The sequence below is a fragment of the Dendropsophus ebraccatus genome, chromosome 1 (genome assembly GCF_027789765.1).
Source record: "Dendropsophus ebraccatus isolate aDenEbr1 chromosome 1, aDenEbr1.pat, whole genome shotgun sequence".
Lineage (NCBI taxonomy): Eukaryota > Metazoa > Chordata > Amphibia > Anura > Hylidae > Dendropsophus > Dendropsophus ebraccatus.
Window position 1 is genome coordinate 224,974,267 of NC_091454.1, and position 19,797 is coordinate 224,994,063.

Consider the following 19,797-nt stretch of genomic DNA (forward strand, 5'->3'; position numbering starts at 1 on the left):
GTTGAGTGGAAGGAAAAAGTGTGGTAGAAAAAAGTACACAAGCAACCAGGAGAACCGCAGTCTTACAGGATTGTAAAGAAAATGTAATTCAAAAATTTGGGAAAGATTCACAAAGAGTGGACGGCTGCTGGAGTCAGTGCTTCAAAAGCCACAAGCACATCCAGACGTCTGCAGGACATGGGCTACAAGTGTTGTATCCCATGTGTCACTCCTAATCAAGAAGCAACGCCAGAAGCGTCTTATCTGGGCCAAGGAAAAGAAGAACTGGACTGCTGATCAGTGGTCCAAGGGGCTGATTTCAGATGAAAGTAAATTTTGAATTTCATTTGGAAATCTCGGTCCCAGAGTCTGGAGGAAGAGTGGAGAGGCACAATCCAAGCTGCTGGAGGTCTAGTGTGAAGTTTCCTCAATCAGTGATGGTTTGGGGAGCCATGTCATCTGCTGGTGGAGCTTCACTGTTTTTCATCAACACCAAAGTCATCGCTGCAGTCTACCAGGACATCTTAGAGCTCTTCATGCTTCCCTATGCTGGAAAGATTTTTAGAGATGTAATTTTCATCTTCCAGCAGGATTTGGCACCTGTCCACACGGCCAAAAGTACCAATATCTGGTTTACTAACCACAGCATCACCCAGCAAACTCGCCAGACCTTAACCCCATAGAGAATTTATGGGGTATTGTCAAGAGGAAGATGAAAGACACCAGAGCCAACAATGCAGACGAGCTGAAGGCGCTATCACAGCAACCTGGGCTTCAATAACCCCTCTGCAGTGCCATCAGCTGATCGCCTCCATGCCACATTGCCGCATTGATGCCGTCATTCATGCAAAAGGTGCCCAACCAAGTATTGAGGGCATTTACTGTACAGACTTTTCATTTGGTCGACATTTCTGTGTTAAAAACTTTTTTTTTCCAGTTGGTTTTATATAATATTCTAATTTTCTGAAATACTGACTTTTGGGTTTTCTTGGCTGTAATCCATAATCATTAACTTTAACAGAAATAAATGCTTGAAAAAGTTCACTCTGTATGTAATGACTCTATAGAATATATAAGGTCACTTTTTGAATTGAATTATTGGAAAAAAAAATAACTTTTTGTTGATATTCCTATTTATTGCAAACCACTGTATATCATTAGCGATGTCTGTGCAGTCCTTGCTTTAAAGTAGTAAAATAAATAAGATGTTCTATATTCACCTGTCCATGGTCCCTTAGTTTACTGTTGCCATCTCACTACAGCTGCCTGCCAGTGCCAGTGCCACTTTCAAGCCCGTTTCTGCAATGACAGGCTGCTCAGTCAATCACTGGCCGCAGTGTCAGTGGCAGAAAGGCCTGTCAGTTTAGAGACAGCCTCAGAAGTGTCAGCAGCGGCACTGGTTGGTAACAAGGACAAGGACATTGGGGAACATGGACGGATAAGCATCATATTTATAATTTTACTTAATATTGTCATAGTCGTTACTATTACACGTAGCGGTGCCCAGTTTGCGGAAGGATGATTTTTAAACTTGCTCAAAGACAATGATCAGCCAATGATCAGCTACAGGACAATGAGTTCTCTATTCCTTTCCCCTGACATAGGACAATGAGTTCTTCAACCCTTTCCCCTGATGCCAGTATGCCTATTTATTGTCGCATATTTTTAACGACTCCGACAATCCGCATACAGTTTATGCATGACACTAGTGATTTTTGATAAGTGTCTAGACGTGTTTTGATCGATCATATCGGTTATATCTTTTCATATTCGCAGCATCGATATATAGGGGTATCGGCTTTTGTCTCAAAGTATTTGTATATGCGCAAGATTCAAGCATACGTGTAATTTTAACCAAGTTTAACACTGTTTATATAAGCACAATTGATACATCAAACATGAGATATTTTATAAGTCAGCTGCCATGCGCACTGGACGGTACTGACTCTAATATTTTCTAAGTCAGCAGACATGCGCACTAGATCCTTCTTGTCTGCGATCTCTGTCATGCGCAGTATCCTTACATAAGTATGCTGTTAACTTCTAAGTCTACACGCATGCGTGTTGCCTCAATCAATGTCACAATCCATCTAAGTCCGTTGACATGCGTTGTTCTGTAGAGTTTCACAGCGCTGGCGCGGGAAGTGCATAGACCCGCGAGATACTGACGTATGCATAAACATTACGTAGCATTAAGGGAGATGGCTCCTGAATGGCTAAATCCATATCGCAAATATACATTCATTGGTGAGGGAACTGATCAATCACCCTAGGCCAACAAGATTGGTCCTTTCCAAAAAAATGGAGGGTTCATTAAACCAAGATTCAAGTATATAATTTGCCGCTATGGCGGCGCTGGTCACTATAGTGGTCACTAAGTGGCAGTTATTGAGCCTAGTCTGCTAGTCTTTCGTCTGCTCTTATACCTTGCTATTTTCCTTGCTTTGTTTCTTTTGCATCTCCTGTTTGCCGCCTGCCTTTGACCTCATTGCTATTCTTTTGACCCTGTTATTTGTATATTGTTTTGAACTGTGTTGCCTGTTTGTTGCTGACCCAGACTGTTCAACTTGCTTATTTGTGTGGTTTGAATTGTTTGTGTTTTGTGTTACACCTACACAGTATAGGAATGGTTGCCCAGTTGCCCAGTTGCCCACTGCCATTTAGGGCAGATCATGGCAAGTAGCTAAGGACAGTGGTCAGGGCTAAGTCTAGGGTTCACTGTCTGTGTCTTCTGTCCTACTTCGTGAGTGACTGTTAAAAAAAAGTGTGGTGACACTACTAGATCTAAGCAGATTTATATCTGTAAAATTTAAGAAATTATAATAAGATCACAACATTATAGTAAACTATATACTTGATGCTATACTGTGTGTTATCATTATGATGTTACTTTTATTACTATACAGCTATTCTCTTGCAGGTCAACAATGCGGTTTCTGAGTTTTTCCTCTTAGGATTTCAAGTCAGCCAAGAAATAAGAAATGTCCTCTTCTGTCTTCTCCTGATGGTTTACTGGGGGACAATGTGTGGGAATCTCCTTATCATCATCCTGGTGTCCACCAGCAAGATCCTCCACACCCCAATGTACTTCTTCATCTATTGTCCCTAATATGCTCCACATCCTGGTGAATAATGGGACGACCATTACTTTTATTGGTTGTATAGCTCAGCTTTATTTCTTCTGCTCCTCAGAACTAGTTGAATGTCTTCTCCTGGCAGTGATGTCCTATGACAGATATGTGGCCATCTGTAATCCCCTCCGGTACTCCTCCATCATGGCCAGTAGACATTGTGTGATAGTGGCCGCCATCTGTTGGATGTCTGGATTTTCTTCTGTTTTAGATTTCATCAGAGCAATTACAAAGCTGAATTTCTGTGGGCCCAATACCATGGACCATTTATTCTGTGACCGTTTATTCTGCCCTTGCTAGAATTTTCCTGTTCTGACATTTTCTTTGTTCAATTGGAATCATATTTACTAACTGTTGTCTTTGTCTTTATTCCAACTACAATCATTGTTGTGTCTTATACTTATATAGTATCAGCAATCCTAAGGATCCCAACCAGTACAGGTAGACAGAAAGCCTTCTCCACCTGTAGCTCCCACCTCATTGTGGTCTCCATATTCTACTGGTCTATGTTCGCTGTTTATGCTGTACCAACAAAAGGCAGAACCCACACCATGAGTAAAATCCTCTCCCTGCTATATACTGTATTTACTCCTTTGGTCAACCCCATTATATACAGTCTGAGGAATAAAGACATTAGGAAAGCCATAGAGAGGATACTACATAAACGGATGACCTGGTAAATTTTAAATACTATTCACATCACTGAGGTTGCTCCAACAGATATGGGGGACATCAACTGAAGGGTAGGTGCAAACAGAGGAATAGGTGAGGAATTTGAGGTGGAATCCGCTCCTAATTTCGGCTTGAAATTCCTCCCGTAAAATATGAACAGAGCAACGTCCCATTGTGTTCAGTGGGATTTCCACTCTGTTGTTCACACGGCATGGCACGCGCGCCTCTGCTCTCCTACAAGCCCTCCCATAGAGACGCTGTTTGCCAATAAGCCAGGCAGGATTCCATGGGAGAGCTCCGTTGAAATTGCAAAGTGTGAACATACCCAAAGAAGTGACATGTCAATTCTCTGGGCAGAATTGGAATCTACAGCAATCCTATAGAAGTCAATGGGGCTTGGATTCTGTTTGCATTCCATTCGAATTCCACTCAAATTCTGCTCCTATTCCACCATAGCTAAATAGGCGAGGAATTTCAAGCAGAAAACTTTCCTCTTTATGGGCACATTAACACTGCGGAATCCACACGGATAAGCTCCAGCAGATTCCGCGCTCTTGCTTGAACTTCCGCCAGTCCCATAGGCTTCATTTCATGGTCAGGCGGATTTTGCCGTCCGCCCCAAAAATTTTTTTGGGCAGACGACAGAATCTGCCTGAGCCTAGAATGAAGCCTATGGGACAGCTAAATGTTCAAGCGTGAGTGCGCACAGAATCTGCTAGAGGTTAGTAGTGTTGTAGTGTTAGGTAGTGTTGTCTTTTCTTTTATCTGGAAAGGATTCTTCAATGAAGAATCTTCATCCTTTTCCTTCTAAGCAAATGTTGTGTACATGGAGCAGGTTTTCTACAGATGACAATGGCTTAGATTTTGGACAGTTATATGGGCACTGCCACTTAAAAAAAAAAAAAAAAAGTGACATGACATAGGGACATATCAAAAGCTTTGATCATTTGAGGCCTCTCTGCTCGGACTTTACTGATCAGGAGGGCAATCTCTGTCTATTCGACTCCATTATAGGTCTATGAGACCACTAGAAGGAGATTGTCAATGGGAAAGTAAGGCGTGCTATTGTTCTCTTGATAGGTGGGGGCCTCAGCAAAGACCCCAACCAATCAGAATTTTTGGTGACAGTCTGCTCCACAGGGGGTTAAGTAAAGCCCCTGTGGCAAGACTGTCCTCCGTTAGAGGGGGGGGGGGGGGGTAAACTTACCCTCCGCATGTCCCCTTGGTCTTATCCTGGCGATCAATCATATCAGCCACTGAGGTGAGACCCTGCTGAAGCCTCTCATTGGCTGAGCAGAGACTTCTGCGGTTTCTGCTGAGCAAATTAGCGGCTGCAGCCATGTCCCACCTCAGCCGCTGATTGGCTGAGTGGAGATTTGAAGATCCAGAGCTATCAATCTGCTAAAGGTCTCAATCTGCCTTATATGGGTGAGCTGGTATTAGCCCCTCCCCATTTACTGTATTTAACCAATCATATGTGGGAATATTATGAATGGCCAGTCGTCTGGGCTGTAGTGAGGTAGGTGACATCATCACAAGCGTCAATGTAGTTGGGCCAGTCTGTATATGTAAATTGGTAAGCATCCTCCTACATCAATGAACCATCTTCTCTGTTAAAAGAAGTAATCAAATCCACTGACACAATCACTAGACTCATTGCTGAATACATCATGCTCACACAGCGCCGATGTCCCACTGTATTACAAAGCTTAGCAGGTGGAGCTGGAATCAATTGAGCATGGAGAATTAATAAAAAGTCACATTTTGGTCAGGCCCCTAAGGAGGCTCTACCCCCCCAGGCCTTTTCGCCTAAAATGACAGGACAGCAGTGGACGCCAGTGGACGCCAGTGGATCAGCCGCGTAAAATGACTCTTTCTCCCAGGACAGCCGTAGACATTTTAAAGTGGAAGTACCATCAGAGGCAATGTCTTAGACCTAGAAGGCCTAGAAAAGACACCTAGAAGTGGCAGCACCAGCAGTAGGACCTTCTTTGACCCTGTGGGGCCTAGCACACAGACCTGGAGGTGGCATTGACAGCAGTAAGACCTTCTTTGACTTTGCAGGGCCTAGACCAATGCACACACATAAGAAACCTTTTTTTTCCCTTCCAAATGCCAAGTGATGTTACTGAAGTGTCCCAGAGCGGGTGTGCCATTGCTTTTTTTCAGCACAACTGTAGGTCGATACCATTGTCAGGTGTACTCTGGGATGAAGGTCCTGTACTTTCCTTTTTTTCTCCACTAGGTGTCACTATAGCCCATGTATTGTACTGCACACCTGAAAGGAAAAGTACTAAAAGGTTAACCATGCACGTGTACTTCCTCATGTTTTCCACTGTTACGTGATTGTATTGTTAACCAGTCATTGAGCTGGGTACCTCACAATGTTCCTGTACACAGAGCTCCTTTAGGAGTATAAGATGTGAGGTAAACTAGACAGGGACAGTTCTTCCAGTCAGTGCCTCAGCGGTACAACAACATCTCCCCCAGCTTAACACCACCTGGCAACCCCTGGTTACTGTATTCTTACGCCGCTGGACCATTCAACTGATAAACAATGTAAATGAACCTAGTCAAATAGGAATAGAGAAAAGCCCAGATTCAAGAAGGTTTTACACTGATTGTATAAAAAAAGTGGCAAATTTTACAACAACTAAGCGTTGTAGAAGAATCACTGTACCGTAACTTGTTTAAAAAAAATGGTGTAAATAATGTGTTAAAAAACCTTGTTACTCATTTAGGCCAATAGTAATATAGGCAATTATTTTTCCTTTTTTATATATATATATATATATATATATATATATATATATATATATTTTTTTTTTTTTACCTTTTTTGTTCATCCTATCAATCTAATATTTTTTTTATTTTTTTATTGAAGTCTTTCTGAAAATAGAGAAAATAATAAATAATTAATCTCAGATTGATCAGATATTATAATAAACAATTCATTAGGAGACTCGAGAGGTATAGACTGGCTATCCTCCCTAGACGTGTGTTACCTGGCAGCTTGCCTCCATATCCTATATAAGTAGCAGAGTAGTAATAGTCATGTGTCTGATGACCGGACAAGATTTCTGCCACCCTGGATTCACACTAAGTACTTTGTTGCAGTTTTCTGTGTTTTTCTTGTTGTTTAAATGTCACCCCCCCCCCCCCCCGTTACAAAATTCTGCAGCTGATGTTATACGTCTGTGCATAGTGTTTTGTGCTCTTTGGTTTTCAATGGTATTTTTCTCATGCTCTGGGTATGGTGTTTTTTTTCAAATATTTGTCTTTCTTTAGCGTTAACTAAAGTACCTGAAAATTACCCATAGTGCATAATGTAAATGTTGCAGTATATGTGGCAAAAAATGCTTAAAATAAACAACAAAAAAACTTGAACCGTTAATTTTTTTTTTTTCTTTTTTTTTAAGCATTTGAAAACTGTTCAAGTAACGTGTGAATTGCCGTCCTCGCTTTCAGTCATTTATCTCGGAGACATTTCTTAGGAATAGAGAGTAATAAAATCTAAACACTTTAAAATGAATGTTGAGAACGGAACAGTCTATGGTGTAAGTATTGCTCTTCCTTATCATCAACTTTTCAATAATTTTTCTCACTGTGTCTAAAAAACTTTAAATGGAAAGTATTTAAACTATGTACCGTTATATCAGACCGTAATTTTACAGCATTTTACTGTACATTATTCCAGTCCAGTATTTGACAGTATTTCTTTGTTATAAAACAATTGCACTCTATATTGTATATGCTAGACATCCAATTAATGTGTCCAGTTATGGTGAGAAGATTTATTCTCAATTAATTCTTATTGGTTGATCTGGAGAAAATCAGGAATCGAGGAGATGTGACGGAGCTACTGAGCATGTGCGACCACCAGCAGTGGACACAAATGGGGAAATTCTATAGGGGAATTAACAGAAATATCCTCAAGGGGCATCATAACAATGATCTACCAGCCATATCTGGACACAGGAACATGATCATCATTAAAATCTTCTGTCTTGTGTATCTAACAGAGTAAATCACTATGTGTGGTGAAACTACAAGTTTTATACTGAAGTTAATTGGTCAAATTTAAGGATTTTTTTCTCCTCATAAGATTAAAGATATTGTAGTATAGTATATGCTTGGTGCTATACTGTATGTTGTCATTATGATGTCACGTTTATCACTACATAGCTATTCTCTTGCAGGTGAATAATATGACTGCCGTTTCTGAGTTTTACCTCCTAGGATTTCAAGTCAGCCGAGATGTAAGAATTCTCCTCTTCTGTCTTCTCCTGGTGGTTTACTGTGGGACAATGTGTGGGAATCTCCTGATCATCACCCTGGTGTCCACCAGCAAGATCCTCCACACCCCAATGTACTTCTTCATCTCACAGCTCTCCATCACTGACATCTTATTAACAATAAACATAGTTTCCAACCTGCTCCACATCCTGGTGAATAATGGGGCGACCATCACTTTTATTGGCTGTATGACTCAGCTTTATTTCTTCTGCTCCTCAGAACTAGTTGAATGTCTTCTCCTGGCTGTGATGTCTTATGACCGTTATGTGGCCATCTGTAATCCCCTCCGGTACTCCTCCATCATGACCAGTAGACATTGTGTGATATTGGCCGCCATGTGTTGGGTGTCTGGATTTTCTTCTGTTTTAGATTTCATCAGAGCAATTACAAAGCTGAATTTCTGTGGACCCAATATCATTGACCATGTATTCTGTGACACTCTGCCCTTGCTAGAACTTTCCTGTTCTGACACCTTCCTTGTTCACTTGGAGACATATTTACTAATTATTGTCTTTGCCTTTATTCCAACCATAATCATTGTTGTGTCTTATACTTATATAGTTTCAGCAATCCTAAGAATCCCATCCAGTACTGGTAGACAGAAAGCCTTCTCCACCTGTAGCTCCCACCTCATTGTGGTCTCCATATTCTACTGGTCTATGTTCGCTGTTTATGCTGTACCAACAAAAGGCAGAACCCTCTCCATGAGTTAAATCCTCTCCCTGCTATATACTGTATTTACTCCTTTGGTCAACCCCATTATATACAGTCTGAGGAATAAAGACATTAGGAAATCCATACAGGGAACACTTCATAAGTGGGTGACCTGGTAAATTACCAATATTATTCCCATCTGTAAAGTTGATTCATCAGATATGGAAGACATAACCTTAACCCCTTAACGACATCGGGCGCACCCATACGCCCCCGCAGGGTGGGCTTTAACGCAAACGGGCGTATAGGTACGCCCGATGTTTCCCTGATCGCTGTGTGTTCACACACAGCGGTCGGGGAAGATGGCCTGCTATAATGTATAGCAGGCCATCTCTGCTCGTCGGCACGGGGGTGATTAACCCCTCCCGTGCCGACGATCGCTGCTATATGCTGATCAATACAGATCAGCATATAGCAGCTGAAAACAGCTTTCCGGGTCATCGGTGACCCGGTGGCCCGGAAAGCAATGGCGATTGGTGCTGTCCGAGATAGCACCAATCGCCATAAGTGTACCCACCAAAGATGGCCGCGGTGCCACCCCCACGATCGCCGTGATAGGCCGGCCAGTACCGGCCGGCCCATCACGGCGATCATACTGTAAAAAACAGTATTGCCGAGTTCTGCACCCCCCAGCTAGGTAGCTGAGAGGTGCAGAACAGGTGTGTGTGGTGCAGGTGTACCATACTCACCTGATCTGGCCGTCCGGAGCGAAGATCTGCGGTCCGCGCCGTCCTCGCGTCTTCTTCGCGTCGCTTCCGGGTTCGTTCGTCCAGCGTCAGAAATCTTCGGAAACCCTCGGGTCTTCGTTTTCGGCGGGCCTCGGTAATCTCCGGCAGCGTCGCTCTACTGCCCCCTAGCGGCTGTTCAGTGAATATCATTCACTGATCAGTTGCTTTGGGTTAAAAAGATTTTTTTTTTTTTTTCCCCAATTTTTTTTTTTTAACTTTTTTTGCGCCCTAACGCCGCTGAGCACTGATCAGCATCGCACGTAAGTGCGCCACTGATCAGCAACTCCTCCTTTTTGGCGTAGGAGCGTTTTCCCCCCTATATCCTACCGCCACTGTCTGCTGATAAGTGCGGCATTTATCAGCAGCTCCTTTCTTGGCGTAGGGATATTATTTTCTTACTGTCAAAAAAACTTAAAAAACACTACATTACACTACACTACATGAAATAAAGTTTTACAATAAACATTTACATACCCCATATACTAGTCCCCGCATAAAGATGGCCCCCAGGGTGTTTTCGGCGTCGGACGCATATGCTATTATTGCCTCCAACACCGAAACAGCCAGTGAGAATGAATGGGGGGATCCTTCTTTCCTCCATTCATCCTCATCATCATCATCATCATCAAGTGACGTGTCTGGGGGTAGCGTAGCGTACGCTGCACCCCAGACACGTCTTTTCCGCCAGTACCGTCCCAATAAGAGATCACGGTATGGCGTGAAATTCTACAAACTCTGTGAGCGTACCTCAGGGTACACTTACAGATTTAGAGTACGTGCACACTGCGGAATGGCGAAGGATAACCCTTTGTGCATTCTGCAGCTGGCACCCGCCGGCGGACTGATGCAGGCGCGCGTCTCCGCCCGTGTCATAGACTCTATTCTATGCACGGGCGGATTCCGTTGTCCATCCAAAGAATGAACACGTTCATTCTTTGGACAGAGGGCGGAATCCGCCCGTGCATAGAATGGAGTGTGACACGAGCGGAGACGCGCGCCTGCATCAGTCCGCCGGCGGGTGCCAGCTGCGGAATGCACAAAGGGTTATCCTTCGCCATTCCGCAGTGTACATGTACCATTACAGTGTATGAAGGAAGGGACACCCGAATCCTGCCCCCAGATGCCCCCTCCCCCCCCCATCCTCAGAGTTAGTGGGGAGATCGTCCGGGAACTGATCTTCCCACTGCTGGATAAAGGTCACCACCCGTACGGATAACTTTTATACCAGCACCCCCTCTTCTGGTCCCTCGCTGCCCGAGCTACTGTAGCTTGCGGCACAATCCAAAAATATCAGAAGCCGTAATAAAGCCCTAATATTTAGCAGCCATGGAGCGGACCCAGCGCTTCTGGATATGAAGGACCCCGTATCGCACCAGGACAACATTTTCCAGGTGATGTCCCCCACACTGGAGAAAGGGAGACCCCAGAAGAAGTGCAGAGTGTGGCGTAATAGGGGGATCAGGAAGGACAACATTTTCCAGTGTGACACCTGTCCTGATCACCCCGGCCTCTGCATACTGGATCGCTTCAAGGTGCACCACACGTCACTGGGGTTCTACATTATCTAAATTCCGTCCCTTATTCCTATTTCAGGGGTCACGTTAGTCCAGGGATTATTCTGATCGCCATTATGGAGTCGGGAAGGAATTTTTCCCCTGTGATGAGGCTACTGTTGTCTGCCTTACGAGGGTTTTTTGCCTTCCTCTGGATCAACACAGGTTGAGTTTGATGGACACCTGTCATTTCCAACCTTATAAACTAATAATTGGCCTAATACCCCCAAATAAATTAGAATTGTCCCTTTTCCCCAGCTAAGTAGGTATGGCTGCCATTCCCATTAGAGGATGCTATGATGCAATTACAAAGCCTCTGTGCGGCCAGGACAGTAGAAACCCCCCACAAGTGACCCCATTCTGGAAACTACACCCCATAAGGAATCTAACAAGGGGGGCAGCGGGGATATGGCCCCCTGGTGACGGCCACATTTGGGACATGAAAATGAAAAAAATGGTATTTTTTATTTTCTCGGCACATGTTCTACGTAAGTGCCCATCACCAGTGGGGTCCATATGCTCACTGCACCCCTTGTTGGATTCCTTATGGGGTGTAGTTTCCATAATGGGGTCACTTGTGGGGGGTTTCTACTGTTCTGGCAGCACAGGAGCTTTGTAAATGCGACATGGCCTCCATCCTCCATTCCAGCCTCTAAATGGCGCTCTGTCCCTTTGGTGGCTTGCCCTGTGCCAATATGGCACATTATGTCCACATGTGGGGTATTTTTGTACTCAGGGGAAATTACCCTACACGTTTTGTGTTCACTTTCTTTTTTAACCCCTTGTGGAAAAGGAAAAAAATCAAGGCTAGACCAACATTTAGTGTAAAAAATGTTTAATTTTTACACTAAATCATTGATCTTGTCTTGATTTTTTCATTTTCACAAGGAGTTAAAAGATAAAAAAAAACACTAAATGTGTAGCGCAATTTCCCCTGAGTATGGAAATACCCGACATGTGGACATAAAGCGCCATGTGGGTGCAGGGTAAGCCTCCAAAGGGAAGGAGCGCCATTTGGTTTTTGAAGGCTGGATTTGGCTGGAATGGATTCCAAGGGCCTTGTTGCATTTAAAAGGCCCCTGTGTTGCCAAGACAGTTGAACCCCCCCACAATTGACTCCATTATGGAAACTACACCCCTCAGGGAATGTAACAAGGGGTGTAGTGAGCATATGGACCCCACTGGTGACGGGCACAAATGTGGAACAATATGGCGTGAAAATTAAATATTACATTTTTTACACTATAATGTTGGTTTAGCCTTAAATTTTTCATTTTCACAAGGGGTTAAAAGAGAAAAAAACACACAAAATGTGTAGAGCAATTCCCCCTGAGTCCGTAAATACCCCATATGTGGACATAAAGCGCCGTGTGGGTGCAGGGCAAGCCTCCGAAGGGAAGGAGCGCCATTTGGATTTTGGAGGCTGGATTTGGCCAGAATGGATGATGAACGCCATGTCGCATTTACAGAGACCTCGTGCTGCCAAAACACTGGAAACCCCCCACAAGTGACCCCATTCTGGAAACTACACCCCTCAAGGAATCTATCAAGGGGTGCAGTGAGGATATGGACCCCTTGATGACAGGCACATTTGTGCCGAGAAAGTGAAAAAATGAAAATTTTCCCTTTCATGTCACATTGTTCCACATTTGTGCCCGTCACCAGTGGGGTCCATATGCTCACTGCACCCCTTGTTAGATTCCTTGAGGGGTGTAGTTTCCAAAATGTGGTCACTTGTGGGGGGTTTCCAGTGTCTTGGCAGCACGAGGGGTCTGTAAATGCGACATGACCCTTGAAATCCATTACAGTAAAATCCAGCTTGCAAAGGACAATTGGCGCTCCTTCCCTTTGGAGGCTAGCCCTGCGCCCGCTTGGCACTTTATGTCCACATGTGGGGTATTTCTGTACTCGGGAGAAACTGCGCTACACATTTCGTGTTTTTTTTTTTCTTTTATCCCCTTGTAAAAATGAAAAATGAAGGCTAGAACAACATTTTAGTGTAAAAAATAGAATTTTTCCTTTTTTACACCACATTGTTCTGAAAATCTGTGAAGCCCCTTTGGGGTCCAAATGCTCACCGCACCCCTTGTTACATTCCTTGAGGGGTGTAGTTTTCTAAATGGTGTCCCTTTAGGGGTGTTTTTAATGTTTTGGCACCCCAGAGCCTCTGCCAACTTGAAGTGGTACGGTCAAAAATAACCAAATATAACGGAGGCGTTGAAATTCACTAGGCGCTCCTTTATATCTGAGGCTTGTGGTTGCGTCAAATAGCGCAATACGGCCACATATGGGGTATTTCTATAAACTGCAGAAACGGGGCAATCAATATTGGGGTGCATTTCTCTGGTAATAGGTTTATCATTATGAAAGATATTGGATTACAATAAAATCTCTGCACAGAAAATAAAAATTTTCAAATTTCTTACACACTTGGCTTTTATTTCTGTGACTCCCCTAAAGGTTTAAAACACTTTCTGGATATGCTTTTGCAGAGTTTGGGGGGTGCAGTTTCTGAAATGGGGTGCTTTGTGGGGCTTTCTAACATACAGGCCCCTCAAATACACTTTCAACCTGAACAGGTCCCTGAAAATATCTGATTTTGAAATTTTACAGAAAATTTGGAAAATTGCTGCTAATGATTTAAGCTTTCTATTGTCTAAAAAAAATGAAATATAGTTTAATAAATGCTGCCACCATAAAGTAGACATGTTGCTAATGCTATTTAATATATAATTTACGTGGCATTACCATTTTCTGTATAAGCAGGAAGGTTTAAAAGTTGGAAAAATGCATTTTTTCACAATTTTTCACGTTATTTTGGTGTTTTTCATAAAGATTCGTTATGAGTATCGACTCCATTTTACCAGAAATGTGAAGTACAATATGTCACGAGAAAACAATCTCAGAATCAGCCGGATAGGTAAAAGCATCCCGAAGTTATTAATGACTAAAGTGACACAGGTCATATTCATAAAATTTGTCTCTGTCCTTAAGGCCATTTCAGGCTCTGTCCTTAAAGGGGTTAAAGGAGAACACCAATGAAAATATTTTTCTTCAACTCGTACCAGAAAGTTATACAGATTTTTACATTAAATCTATTTAAAAATCTCCCAGTCTCCTTTGCCACCTCTGTCCATGTCGGGAGCTGGGACATTGGGACATGTTAAAAGTCTTATTGGTTGAGGTCTTACTGCTGAGGTCTCTACTGATCAGGAGGGCAATCTCTATCTGTGACTCCATTATAAGTCTACGAGGTCACTGGAAGAAGAAGATTGACAGTGGGAAAGTGAGGTGCACTATTATTCTCTGGATAGGCAGAGACCCCAACCAATCAGAATTTTTTACATTTACCTGTAACAAGTGTGGTTTAAATGAGCAATGTCAAGATTTTTTTTTTAATGTGTCGGAGAGATTCCACACAGAGAAATGTTTATGTATGAAGTCATGCTATGTGTCCTCTGAACCAGTATTGGTGGCAGGCAGAGAATAGGTTACATTGTCTCACATACAATACACTATACTAAACTGTTAGGCAACAATGACACCCGCACACCAGACGTGACACTGTGTTACTACTGAGGGAACCGTTTTGGGTAGAACTACATAGTTTTTCAAAAACTTGATTTGCCAAGTTTGCTAATTTTTTGCAAAAAAATTCACGAATTTGCAAACCGAATCTTAACAAATCTTAACAATTGTTTAGCTGTTTAGTGTGGGTGAGCGGGTTGCTACTCCAGAGATCAGCAGTGACTGACCGGATAGTGCGGCAGCCAGTAATTATCTTAGTAGTTTGTCACTCTTGTCTGGAGAGTGACAACTCACTTAGCCAATTAACTGTCAGTAAATGGCTGATCGGGCCGAAGATGGCACAGAAGAGGACACCAGAGACGCAGAAGACACAGGACTCAGAAAAGGACATCGGATAACAAATGTTTTTAAACAAAGCTTGCAAAATCGCAGCCTTGCTGATTTCATTTCACTCATATCATCTCTCTAGTTAGAGTCTCTCAGCTCTTTCTAGAAGGTGGATGGGGCATGCTTATAGGTTTCACATAAAAGTCTAGCTGAGTTTATCAGATTACCAGTTGGGTAGCTGCTAAAGAGAACACCAGAGGAGTAAGCTGTTAAGAGGATTATATCTGTGGAGGAACTGTTGGAGTACAAGCTGAGCAGCAAAGGAGAAGACAGCTACAGGTGAGACAGAGAGACCCTGATAACATCAGGTGCACCTTTCAAGCCTGAGAAGGGGCCTTCATGGATATTGATTGGTGGGAATCCTCTTTCCAGACATCCAGGTGGACTTGAGTTATCGTAAGCAGAGTCGACTGGGTCACTTTTTGAGTTCAGGGGGTAAATTGTACATGGACTTTTGGGCACTACGACTTGACTAGAGGTGGCTTTTAGCTTGGCGTAGATACCAATTCAAGCCTCAATTGGGAAAGATCAGGATTACAGGACTATATCACCTCAGCGCCATACTCATAGTGATGAACTTTGGTTTACGGCCATCATCTGTTCTCTACACACAAGCACAGTAACCCAATTTAGGCCTCCAGCCTTAACAGCCTCCAGCCTTATTTTTAGTATTCTTCACTTGTACGCCAGTTTTAAATAAATTTATACAAAAGGGCAATGGGCTTAGTTCATAAAAGAATATACATAATTTTCATTATGTATAAATAGGTACCAATACATATAACATTTCATCAGAATAAAGTAAAAAAAATGACCACAGAGTTAAAAAACAATCATTAAAAATGGTGTCAACAGATATAGTTCATCATGGATATTGCAATTATATTGATATTTTGTTTCCTGACCTCAGCCTTAGTATTGTGCAAGGGGATGTACAGTACGTGTATCACACTACCCCTTATATCTTAATTCATCTGGTTTGCAAGAGTCTATGGCTCACTGCTAGTCCAGCATTAGACATTATTGCACTTACCCATACTGCCAAACACAAAAAGAGCCGTCCCTACGTACATTTCGCTATCCACGCTTCATCAGGGAACTGCCCACCTCTCTTCCCTACCCCCTTATATATGTATAGCTCCTCATTAACTCACCCGCATTTCCGGGACAACGGCTGTCAGGAACTTACCTTGTCCGGCTCCAGCGGCGTCTTCTTTCAGCTCGGCTCCGGCTGACGGCTCAGGAGCGAGCCGCTGCTCCGCCCGCCGGAGCCGAGTGACGTCACAGAGACCCGACGGCGTCCCTAGCAACCGGGGACGCCGTGGTGTCACGTGATCGTCAGCCGGCCGGCCGGTACGCAGCTGAGGTGTCTTGCACTCAGGCTGAGTGACAGGTCGCCCGGCCACTCAGCCTGCAGTGCACCAGCTGCAGTGAAACTGGACTCAGGAGGCCGGACCAATCAGCCTTTGGTCCGGGCTCCTGGTCCAGTATAAAGTGTCAGTATTGCCAGCAGGTTATCGCTGGCTATTAGTTCTTCTAGTCCCAGCTCCCCTGCTCCTTCCCAGCGTTCCCTGCCCTATATCCCCTTCTGCTTGTCTTCTCGTGTTCTTGACCCTCCGCCTGACCTGTGACTATTCCTTGCTTGCCGATTCTGTACTGCGTTGCCCGTGTGGTTTGACCTGGCTTGTTCACTACTCTTTATTGTGTTTTGTCCGTCTGTCGTGTTTTGTGTTCCACGTATTCAGTACAGGGAACATCTTCGTGGTTGTCCGCGACCGCCTAGGGTCGACTGAGGCAATTAGGCAGGGACAGTGGGTGGGATTAGATCAGGGCCCACTGTCTGGTTGTGTTTGTCGTTGCTGACAGAATAGCCAGCCCTATACTGCCCATTGCCCCATGGACGACAGGACCGCCATGTCCAATATCGTGGACCAAATGCAGCAACTTAACACCATGGTCCAGGAACTTGCTATGAGAGTTCAGGATCAGGAGACGACATCACAACAGCTCACTGTAACCTCCCCATTACCTCCCGAACCACCCGTCCAGCTCCCTGACAAGTTTTCGGGGGACCGTAGTAAATTCCGTACTTTTCGGGAGGGGTGCAAGTTGTTTTTTAGGTTACGGCCACGCTCCTCAGGAGATGAGACCCAGAGAGTGGGTATTATCATGTCTCTTCTCCAAGGACCCCCGCAAGAATGGGCTTTTTCTCTACCCCCTGACTCTCCTAACCTAAGGACCACCGACCAGTTCTTTTGTTCACTGGGATTGCTGTATGATGACCCGGACTGTGCAGCCAATGCCGAACGTCAGCTAACTGGGTTAAGACAGGGTCGCCGTCCAGTGGAAGAGTACTGCTCTGAGTTCAGGCAGTGGAGCTGTCTCTCCACGTGGAACGACCCAGCCCTCCGGTTTCAGTTTCGGGAGGGTCTTAGTGACCGAAGGACATGCTAGTAGCATACCCCACACCCGACTCGCTCGAAGAGAGCATGACACTAGCGATCAGAGTTGACCGTAGATTAAGGGATCGACAAAGGGAGAAGGGTACTCCTGACCATCACAAAACACCTATCTCTCCTGTTCTGTTCTCCAAACCTCCCCTTCCTGTCTCACCCCCTTTCGAGGAGCCGATGCAGGTAGACTCCACCGATGCCAAGGCCCGACGAGCCCATCGCCTGCAGAATAAGCTGTGCTTTTACTGTGGAAAGACAGGACACCAGGTTCGGCAGTGTCCCAACAAGCCGAGGTCTTCGACGGAAAACTTCAACGCCTGAGAGATTATCGAGGGGGTCTCTCAGGCGCTCAGGTATCCCTCAAAAATAAGCTGTTGTTGCCCATTTCCTTGGTGTTGGGAGGTAAATGTATTAGTGGGTATGCCCAGATCGATTCTGGATCCTCAGCAAATTTCATTAACCCCATGTTTTTTTCAGGCTTAGAGGTATGTCCCTTGCTGCTCCAGCGTCCAGTTGGTGTCACTGGAGCAGACTCTGCTCCCTTTTCCCAGGGGGATGTACGGTATAGGACCCCTTCCATGGAGGTTAAAGTAGGGTCTGTCCATGTTGAAAATCTGGATTTTCTTGTTATGCATAATCTGTCGTCTGATGTTATCCTGGGGTTACCCTGGCTGGATGCTCATAACCCGGTCTTCGATTGGTCCAATAGGTAACTTGTGCGGTGGGGGCCTGGGTGTGCATCACATTGTATCGCGGTTTCCCTTGCAGGGTGTTCCCCGGCGGAGGGAGAGATTCCCGAATTCTTGTTGGATGTATTTGATGAAAAAGCAGTGGACGGGTTGCCACCCCATAGACGGTATGATTGCGCCATTGATTTAGTTCCCGGTTCCAGATACCCCCGAGGTCGAATATTCAATTTGTCCTGCCCTGAAAGAGAAGCCATGCGAGAATACATAAAGGACAGTTTACGCAAAGGCCACATACGTCCTTCTTCTTCTCCCATGGGTGCTGGCTTCTTCTTTGTAGGCAAGAAGGATGGGGGTCTCCGGCCTTGTATCGATTACCGGGAACTAAACAAGATCACTGTTAAAAACCAACACCCCCTACCGTTGATTCCAGACTTGTTTAATCAAATTGTGGGCGCTAAATGGTTTTCCAAGGTTGATTTACGGGGGGCTTATAATTTAATCAGAATCAGGGAAGGTGACGAGTGGAAGACCGCATTCAATACCCCAGAGGGCCATTTCGAATATCTCGTTATGCCCTTTGGGTTATGCAATGCCCCGGCGGTCTTCCAACACTTTGTTAATGATATCTTCCGTGAGCACCTTGGACGTTTTCTTGTTGTCTACCTTGATGACATTTTGATCTTCTCCTCAGATTGGTCTTCCCACGTAAAGCAGGTCCGCACAGTAATGGAGCCTCTGAGACAAAATAATCTTTACGCCAAGGTGTCAAAGTGCCAATTCGGTATCCAGGAGGTCTCGTTTTTAGGTTATAGCATCACCCCCAATTCTTTTGGTATGGACCCCCTTAAAGTAGCGGCTATTGTAAAATGGGAACGACCTAGTAACCTGAAGGCCTTACAAAGGTTTTTAGGTTTCGCTAATTATTACCGGAAATTTATTAAGGGGTTCTCAGTTATAGCTAAACCCCTCACTGATCTTACTAAGAAAGGGGCGAATCTGGTCCACTGGTCCACAGAGGCTATCCAGGCATTTGACATCCTTCGGCAATGTTTTTCAGAAGCTCCAGTACTGGCCCAGCCCGACTTCGAGCGCCCTTTTATTGTTGAGGTGGACGCATCCGAGGTGGGTGTGGGAGCAGTTTTATCCCAGGGAACTGACACTCTTACCCATCTTCGGCCAGTTGCGTACTTCTCGAGGAAGTTCTCCCAAGCGGAACGCAACTACGATATTGGGAATAGAGAATTATTGGCTATTAAGATGGCATTTGATGAGTGGAGGCATTTCTTGGAAGGGGCCAAACATAGAGTCACAGTGTTGACGGATCATAAGAATCTCATTTATCTGGATACCGCCAAACGACTCTCTCCACGTCAGGCCCGATGGGCCCTGTTCTTTACTAGGTTTGACTTTGAGATCACATATCGACCTGGCTCTCGTAATATTAAAGCTGATGCCCTCTCTCGCAGTTTTGATTCCGGGAACATTCCTGAGAAACAGGTCGATACGATCTTGAAACCAGGGGTTGTGGTATCTGTCCTACAACCGGACTTGGTTACTCTTGTTGCTGAATCTCAGGATTTAGCCCCCCATAACACTCCTGACTCCCTCCTATTTGTGCCACCGAACCTTCGCCTCCGGGTCCTGGAGGAAATCCATAGTTCCGATTT

At 44.4% G+C, this 19,797-nt stretch overlaps 1 protein-coding gene across 1 annotated transcript; it reads left to right on the top strand.

The window, feature by feature from the left end:
* The first annotated feature begins 7,990 nt into the window (after window positions 1-7,990).
* On the top strand, window positions 7,991-8,791 carry LOC138785295 (olfactory receptor 6J1-like). Its single transcript, XM_069961108.1, has one exon. The coding sequence runs from the start codon at window positions 7,991-7,993 to the stop codon at window positions 8,789-8,791; it is 801 nt and encodes a 266-aa protein (XP_069817209.1).
* The last annotated feature ends 11,006 nt before the right edge of the window (window positions 8,792-19,797 follow it).